The sequence below is a fragment of the Sus scrofa genome, unplaced genomic scaffold (genome assembly GCF_000003025.6).
Source record: "Sus scrofa isolate TJ Tabasco breed Duroc unplaced genomic scaffold, Sscrofa11.1 Contig730, whole genome shotgun sequence".
NCBI lineage: Eukaryota > Metazoa > Chordata > Mammalia > Artiodactyla > Suidae > Sus > Sus scrofa.
The window spans coordinates 1-9,597 of record NW_018085301.1 but is presented as its reverse complement, the minus strand read 5'-3'; the positions used below and the strand labels follow the sequence as shown (position 1 = coordinate 9,597).

Below are 9,597 nucleotides of genomic sequence, written 5' to 3'. Positions count from 1 at the left end.
TCATCTTCAAAAGGACATGGATTGTTTCATCTTTTGTCTACTGTGAATAATGCTGTTTTTGATATGGGTGTATAAATACATTTTGGCCCCTGCTTTCAATTATTCTGGATACATAAGTGGAAGTAAAATTCCTTAGTCATATGGGAATTCTATTTAATTTTTTGAGGAACTTTCTAAATGTTTGTATTTTCCTTCCTCTCTCCATCCCTGCCTCCATTCCTACATTATTTCCTACCTTCCTTCACTTCTTCCTCTTTCTCTTTCTTTCTTTCTTTCTTTTGTATCTCTTACATTCATTCTAATGATAAAAATAATATTTTTTATCAAGCACTTTATTTTGTACATGGTACATTAATCTTCCAAATAATGCTTTAAGTGGTGTGTGCGTGTGTGAGTGTGTGTGAGTGTGCATGTTTGTGTGTGTTACACAAACATAAGCACATAAGCAGTCTGACAGTAGAGCCATGGAAAGTACTGTGTCTTATTTATTACTCCCTCTCTACTTCTTTCATGATGTCTCCACTTGCTGCAAAAGAGAATAAGCAGTTCCTTATTGCCACTGAAGGGCTTGATTGAAATCATAGACTTTCTCCATGTGACTGTGTCAGTGTTCAGACAAATCATGTTGCATTTCTCCCACCAGATTGGATGAGGCATCAGTGTGTGTGCGCAGTGCAGTAAGACCTGTCTATACAATGAAACCATGTGATGATGTGGTAACTGCAATGGTCAGTACTTCTAGGTCCCAGGATTTTCTGCTTTCTTTTCATTCCCAGAAGAGAGAAAAGCAGCATGAGGAGTCAGAACCAGAGCATCGTGTCCAAGTTCATCCTCCTGGGGCTCCCCATCCATCCAGAGCAGCAGGGCTTATTGTTTGCCCTGTTCCTGGGCATGTACCTGACCACAGTGCTGGGGAACCTGCTCATCATCCTGCTCATCAGGCTGGACCCTCACCTCCACACCCCCATGTACTTCTTCCTCAGCCACTTGGCCCTCACGGATGTCTCCTTTTCCTCTGTCATTGTCCCTAAAATGCTGATGAACATGCAGACTCAGGATCAATCCATCTCCTATGCAGGGTGTGTAACACAGGTGTATTTTTTCATATTTTTTGCTTGCATTGATAACCTTCTTCTTGCTGTGATGGCCTATGACAGGTATGTGGCCATTTGTCACCCTCTACGCTATACCATCATCATGAGGGAGGAGCTGTGCTTATGTCTGCTGGCTGGATGCTGGCTCCTTTCCTGTGCCTATGCCCTCACCCACACCCTCCTCCTGGCTCAACTCTCCTTCTGTGCTGACAACATCATCCCCCACTTCTTCTGTGACCTTGCTGCTCTGTTTAAGCTGTCCTGCTCAGACACCTCTCTCAATGAGCTGGTCATATACACTTCAGGGGCTGCAGTTTTCATTTTTCCACTGAGTGGCATCTTGGTCTCTTATGGCCGCATTGGGATCTCCATCCTGAGGGTCCCCTCTACTAAAGGGATCTTCAAAGCCTTGTCCACCTGTGGCTCCCACCTCTCTGTGGTGTCTCTATTCTATGGGACAATTATGGCCCTGTACTTTTCCCCCTCATTTGGCCAGTCTCATTACAAAGGCATCATTGCTTCTGTGATGTACACAGTGGTCACTCCCATGCTGAACCCTTTCATCTACAGCCTGAGGAACAGAGACATGACATTGGCTCTGGGGATTATTTTCAGAAACAAGAACCTTTTCACCACATGAGAATCACCTAACCATGTTCTTATTTACTCGTTGACCTTGTCAGAAATGCCTTAAAAAGTTGTGTGTTGATCACCCATGTCTCTAGCACTTTCATCACTGTCCTTTAAATAGTCATTGTTATTGGATCAATCATTTTCCCTTTATAAATATCCCTTGTCAGTTTATTCCTCCATAACTCTAAATATATCATTAGCAATAAAACACGTTTAATATTTTGCTTTTCAATGCATCCAACTCCTTTGTTTGTATATGTATGTGTTTTTAAATTTTATTTTTTCCATGTGTTATATTATTATTACATTTGGGTTTTTACAGTCTTTTAAGGTGTTTGTGTGTGTGTGTGTGTGTGATATTATGGTCATCTCTTGACCATTGTTTTTTAAATTTTTAATTCATTAATTATTTTGATATATAGTTGACTAAATGTTGTGTGAATTTCAGGTGTAGAGCAAAGTGATTCACTTTTAAGTATATTACATAGTATATATTTTTTCATATTTTTCCCTTCTCTGTTATTACACAATATTTAGTGTAGTTCTATGTGCTAAACGTTTGGTCCTTGTTTATTATCTACTTTATCTATTGTGGTGTGTATATGTTAAACCCAAACTTATAATTTGTCCCTCCCCCCATTCCCCTTTGGTGACCATTTTCTATACCTGTGGATCTATTTCCATTTTGTGTATACACTTATTTTTAATATTTTTTTCTGATACCACATATAAAGAGTATCCTATGTTATATGATTTTTTTCTGCTTGGCTTACTACATTTAGTATGATAATCTCTAGGCTCATCCATGTTGCCACAAATGGGCATTATTTTATTCTTTATATGGCTGAGTAATATTCTATTACATTGTGTACCACATTTTCTTTATCATTCATCTGTTGATGGACATTGAGGTTGCTTCCATGTCTTAGCTTCTTGCCTTCCAAAGCTATAAATATTCAGTTGAGTTTCTAATGTTCAGTTTTAGTAAAGTCCAAAACTCTTATGTTTTCAATGCATTATCAAGTTAATAAAGTACTTTAGATCATTTGCTAAACCTAAAGAAACCTTCATTTTGTTGTGATTTGACAATAGAGGAGGACACAGTAGTCAATTCAATTAGCAAATTTCCCCTTTCCAGGAAGACTAATTTTTCCCCTAAATTGGATGTTTGTGTTGAGAACAGCCTATGGCTCTTGGATTAATTTTCATCTTAGAAATGGGTGTTGTCTTTTCTCCAGAGATCTCACTTTTAATATGAAAAAATTAAATGCAAAAATTTACTACTTTTTTTTTTGTCTCTTGTCCTTTTTAGGGCTGCACCCAAGGTATATGGAGGTTCTCAGGCTAGGGGTCTAACCACCTGCCTATGCCTGAGCTGCAGCAATGCCACTTCTGAGCTGTGGCCTACACCACAGCTCATGGCAATGCCAGATCCTTAACCCACTGAGCAAGGCCAGGGATCAAATGCAAAAACTCATGGTTCCTAGTCAGATTTGTTTCTGCTGTGCCACAATGTGAACTCCAATTGATAATTTATGCACCCAAAAATATCTCCTGCATGACCACTATATGCCAGGCAGTTTTCTACCTTCAGGAAATGCACAGTAAAAAAGCTGTATCACCTCATATAGTTTACATTCCAGCACTCCTGATCCAGCTCATCATGCTGCTTTTTTTCATATCAGGTTTTAACCTTCTGAATCACTGGAAACTTTACTTATTTTTAAAATTGTCTTTATTTCTTTACTGAGATGAAAGTTCTATGGAAGATGGGTTTCTATGCCTGAAATAAATTCTGAATTTTTGAAGCTAAGATAGTCTATGAATAAAGGAGCCATAAAAAGGGGGGGAGGAAGGAGTTCAATCTTGGCTCAGTAGTAATGAACCTATTATTCATGAGGACACAGGTTCAATCCTAGGCTTTACTTAGTGAGTTAAGGATATAGTATTGCTGTGAACTGTGGTGTAGGTTGCAGAGCTGGCTCAGAACCTGTGTTGCTGTGGCTGTGGTGTAGGCTGGCTACTGCAGCTCCAATTTGAGCCCTAGCCTGGGAACTTCTATATGCCATAGGTGTGGCCAAAAACTCCCAAAGATAAAGGGGAGTTATTAACAAGAGAGCTGGGCTGTAGTTCATAATTTCACACTGTGTGGTCTAGGTAGAGCTCATTGGGATGGTAATATCCAAAGATGTTAGTGAGGACAGGTGAACGAGCCATGGTGATACATGGACAAAAGCATGGAGATCAGTACTTAAAAAATTTAGGTGAGATGGTGCCTGGCCAATTCCAGGGACGTTAATGGGGCCTCTGTAGCTGGAAGGGACTAAGTGGGGGAGGGATGATGGGTGATTACTTCAGTGATACCAGAGGTCCAGAGTTTTGAACACTTAAGGTCATGGTAATCATATTCATCAAGATTCTCCAGAGAAGTAGAACAGATATGGTGTGTGTGTGTGTGTGTGTGTGTGTGTGTGTGTGTGTGTAAGAAAGAGTGATTTATGGAGTTCTTGCTGTTGCCCAAGGATTGGCTGCATCTCTCTGCAGTGGGTTAAAGGATAGAGTTGCCACAGCAGTGGCATAGGCTGCAACATCAGCTCAGATCTGATCCCTGGCCTTGGAATCTCCATATGCCATGGGGTATCAAAAAGAGAAGAAAAAAATTAGAGAGAGATGTATTTCATAGAAATGACTAATATAATTCTGGAGGCTAGCAATTGTAAAGTCTGAAGTGTAGTTTAGCAGGCTGGAAACCCAGTTTGAATCTGAAGGCAGGCTGCTGACAGAAGTGTTTCTTCTCTGTGGGAGATCATTTTTTTCTTTTTTTAAATTTTTTTTATTACTCAAATGAATTTATCCCATCTGTAGTTGTATAATGATCATAACAATCTGATTTCACAGGAGATCATTCTTTTCTTAAGGTCCTTAACTGATTGGATGAGGTCCACCCTCATTATGGAGGAAATTCTGCTTTATTCAGAATTTTCAGATTATACTGTTAATCTCATCCACAAAGATAACTTCATGGAAAATCTGGAATTGTGTTTGAACAAATATCTGGGTGCTCTAGCCTTGCCAATTTGACATATAAAATGAACCATTATAGTTGAGTCATTGGTTCTCATTCCAATTTGGGAACCCACTGGAAGGGATTTCATAGATGAATAATATGGCCATACTTGATTTTGTTATTGTTTCTTTAAAAACACCCAGAGTTTTGGAGTTAAAAATGATATTCAATAAACTCCATACTGCTAAAATATATTTCACTCAGAAAACTGCATATAGAACTACTATATGATCCAGCCATCACACTCCTGGGCATATATCCAGATAAAACTACAATTGAAAAAGATATATGCACCACTATGTTCATAGCAGCACTTTTCACAATAGGCAAGACATGGAAATAACCTAAATGGCCATCCACAGATGAATGGTTACAGAAGATGTGTGTGTGTGTGTGTGTGTGTGTGTGTGTGTGTGTGTGTAAGGGACTACTAGTCTGGCCTAAAGAAGAATAAAATATGCCATTTGTAGCAACATGATGGAAGTGCGTATTCTTTACTATGTGAAGTAAGTCAGAAAGACAAAGACAAACATCATATGATTCACTTATATGTGGAATCTACAACAAGGCAAAAATGAACCTATCTACAAAATAGAAGCTGACTCTTAGACACAGAGTAGAGACTTGTGGTTGCCAAGAAGGGAGAGGAATGGACAGGGAGTTTAGTGTTAGTAGATGGAAACTCTTACATTTAGAATGGGTAAGCAAGGTGTTCCTGCTGTACAAAAAATGACAAAAAGACAAAAAAAAAAAAGCCAAGTCACCTGAGGTAAATAATTTATCTCTTAGCTACACCTTCTACATTTATAAAATGAGACATGAGATTTGCCTTGTTTGGAGTTCCTATCATGGCTCAGTGGTTAATGAATATGACTAGGAATCATGAGGTTGCAGGTTCAATACCTGGCCTTGCTCAATGGGTTAAGGATCTGGCATTGCCATGAAGTGTGGTGGAGGTTGCAGATGTGGCTTGGATCCCATGTTGCTATGGTTCTGGCATAGGCCAGTGCCTTCAGCTCTGATTAAACCCCTAACCTGGGAACCCCCATATGCTATGAATGTGGACCTAGAAGAAAAAAAAAGAAGATTTGCCTTGTGTACCAAGCAGTCCTAAAATATGATTATTGTTTTGAGTGGTTAAAGCATATGAAAATCCTTTGTATGATATATAAATAGGAGTCATAAATTTTTCTTAGAGGGAATTAGGAAGACTTTGGAGAAAGGTAGCTGACACAATACAGCTTCTCTGGACATTTTAACTACGGATGGTGTATTATCCTTGCTGATTTGTTAAGAGCATGGATCTTGGTCAGACAGACCTGTGTTGTGATACCAGCTGATGCACTTAATTGTGTCTTCCTTGCACATTTAAATTATGTATACTTTTGTTTTCTTCAGGTTAAAATGTGTGTAAGAATATTTATTAGGGCTGCCACAAAGATTTAATTTGAAAGTGCTTGTGAAACAATTGGAACAGTGCCTTGAACTCCTGACATTGGCTTGGAAGCCTGGATTGGACATTTTTATAACAGGGGATTTTAAGTGACTCAAAATAGGTAGGATGGTGCAAAGTACCCTGAAAGCCTATGACACAGCTTAGTAATTCTTTTCATATGTGAGGGGTTTCATATGCTTTTTAACAAGAAATGAATTTATTTTTAACTACTCAATGAATTTATTACATTTATAGTTGTACAATGAATTGTTGATAGCTCCTATCTGGTACCATTTTTGCATTTTTATCTTAGCAAATTACAGAAGTTTAAACCTCTCTTGATGTAAAGATGTAAATTCAAACACAGAGACTTCTCAGTTCTTGTTGACTCCTCTGTACTCAATATGGGAGAAAGCTGTTGTTCAACAATTTTTAGTGAATGAAGAATTAAATCCCATTGGTTTCATTGGGAAAAAACTTGGCTAATGTGAGGGTTTTATATATTATTGAGGCCACAATTGGAAAGACTGATTCATTCACCAACAATTAAGAAAAATAAAGGGCAATGTACCCAAAATTAAGACTGTTCATAGTGAAAAGGACATGACTATAATCTTATGGCAGGTTCATTGACATTTCCCACTTTGCCCAATTCCCATCTGAGGCAAGAACAGCATCAGGAGGGAGAACCAGAGCTGCATGTCTGAATTCCTCCTTCTGGGGCTCCCCATCCATCTAGAGCAGCAGGACATCTTATTTGCCCTGTTCCTGGGCATACACCTGACCACAGTTCTGGGGAACCTGTTCATTATCCTGCTCATCATGCTGAACCCTCACCTCCACACCCCCATGTATTTCTTCCTCAGCCACCTGGCCTTCACAGATGTCTCCTTTTCATAAGTCACTGTCTCAGAGATGCTGATGGACATGGACACTGGGTACAAATCCATCTGCTATGCCATGTGCATAGCACAGATATACTTTTTCACATTTTTACTGATCTAGAATATTTCCTTCTCACCTCAATGGCCTATGACAGTCCTTGATTTTCTTTTCTGTGGAAAAGTTCTTCATTTGTGCCATATATTAGATTCCAGATATATGATATCATATGGTATTTGTGTTTTTCTTTCTGACTCACTTCACTCAGTATAAGACTCTCTAGTTCCACCCATGTTGTTGTAAATGGCATTATCTTCTTCTTTTTTATGGCTGTGTAGTATCCCATTGTGTATATATACCACATCTTCCTAATCAAAGCATCTGTCTATGGACATTTGGGTTGTTTCCATTTCTTGGCTATTGTGAATACTACTGTAATGAACATGCCGATTCAAGTGTCTTTCTTAAGGGAAGTTTTGCCTCACACCAGTCAGAATGGCCACCATTAATAAGTCTGCAAATAACAAATGCTGGAGGGGGTGTGGCAAAAAGGGAACTCTCCTGCACTGTTGGTAACAATGTAAGCTGGTACAACATTTATGGAGAACATTATGGCAGCTCCTTAGAAAACTAAGTGTGGAAATACCATATGACCCAGAAATACTACTCTTGGGCATATATCCTAACCCTCTTCTAACCATTACCACAGTTTTGACTCTTCCCTACCTTCTACCAGAGCCCTAAACTAATCTAACATTGATCAAATTCTAATCCAGTGGTTAGAATTTTAGGAATGAGCTCATGCATGTTTTGGTGCTGCTTAATATCTGAGAGATGGAATATGTAGTCTAATAGGGATATTTGCCTCACCCAAATCTGTCCCATTCTTTGGCATGAGAGGGTCTGAGGATGTTCTCTTGGGGTCAAGGTGAGTAGGAACAGTCTCACTGGTCATGCAGAACCTTAAAAGAGCAAAAGTATGGAGGCAATTGTAGGCCACAAATCGCTTACCTGGTATATCTTGGAATCAGCCTCTTAGAAGTACAGTTGGTGGGAGTTTCCTTGTGGCACAGTGGGTTAAGGATCTGGGGGTGTCACTGTAAAGGCAGAGGTAGGACCCCTGGCCCCGGAACTTGCCTATGCAGTGGAGGTGGCAAAAAAAAGGAAAAAAGGAAAAAAAGATGAAAAATACAAATGGCAAGTAAACTGAGTATTGCACCTGATAACAAGCAGGAACATGCATTTTTTGAACACTGAGGAACCTAAGGCAGCTTAACAGCAAATTAATCTTGGTTCTGTTGCTAGGTCTAGAATCCTTCAGGTTCCTGCCTCCTGTCTGTAAGCTTCAGTTTCTCCCCCTTTTCAGCCCCTCAAACAATTTAAGACACACAGCCAGAGGAACATCCATCTTTATCCACAGTGATGGGGGCCAGGAAGGATGTCCTCATTTCTTCAGGGTCAGTCCTAACCAGCCTGCTGGGATCTCTCACATGTGCACTCACCGTGGATAGCAGCACCAGCTCTGGGACCTTCTGAGTGCCTCCTTGATCTCTATGTTGCAGAGGCTGTAGATGAGTGGGTTGAGGGCTGGGACGACAAGGGTGTAGAACACAGATGCCATCTTGTCGCTATCCAGGACATAGCTGGATCTGGGATGCAGGTAGATGAAAATGAGTGTCCTGTACAGCATGGGCACAGCTGTGAGGTGGGAGCCACAGGTAGAGGCTGTTTGCCAGCAGCCCTGGAATGAGCACTTGCACATCACAGCACCATCGATGAACCTGTAGGACACAGCAATAGCCAACACCATGGCTGTCTGGATGAGCCACAGATAGGAAAGAGTAGGAGTTCATTGAGACTGGTGTCATTGAAGGAGATGGCCAGCAGTGGAGGATATTGCAGAAGAGCTGTTCACCTCCCGGGAGTGCAGAAGCTCAGGTGAAGGTGAAGGTCAGGTGGACCATGGCACTAGTGCCTCACCCAGGCCTGATGCTCCCAGCAAGGCCAGGCATAGATGCCATGATATGGCCATGGTGTATAGAAGAGGTTTCTGATGGCCACATAGCAGCCATAGACCATGACTACCCAAAGGCAACACCCAGCATCTGCCAGCCCTGAAAACACAAACATCTGGAGGGCACAGGCTGCATAGGGGATGGTGGCCAGGGCAGCAGCAGGTCCACCAGCATCTTGGGGCGATGGCTGAGGAATAGCAGGCGTCCAGCAGGGAGAGGTTGGCCAGGAAGAAGTACATGGGTGTGTGGAGCTGGGTGTCCATGCAGATCAGTAGGTAGCATCATGCCCATGTTTCCCAGCAGGCTCACCAGGTAGATGGGCAGGAAGACCAGGAAGAGGGTGATGCACAGTCCCAGGCAATCCATGATGCCCAGAAGGATGAATTTGGCATGAGCACCCCTGGTCCAGAGCTCATTGCTGTGTGACCTTGGAACAAGCCATATCACCTCTTAAAACCTTTGTTTCTATCA

The 9,597-nt window shown here is 41.0% G+C and overlaps 1 protein-coding gene across 1 annotated transcript; it reads left to right on the top strand.

Annotated features, from left to right (window-relative positions):
• The first annotated feature begins 785 nt into the window (after nucleotides 1-785).
• LOC100154042 (olfactory receptor 1J4-like) lies at nucleotides 786-1,930 on the top strand. Its single transcript, XM_001927161.5, has one exon. The coding sequence runs from the start codon at nucleotides 793-795 to the stop codon at nucleotides 1,732-1,734; it is 942 nt and encodes a 313-aa protein (XP_001927196.5). The 5' UTR covers nucleotides 786-792; the 3' UTR covers nucleotides 1,735-1,930.
• Nucleotides 1,931-9,597: the final 7,667 nt, after the last annotated feature.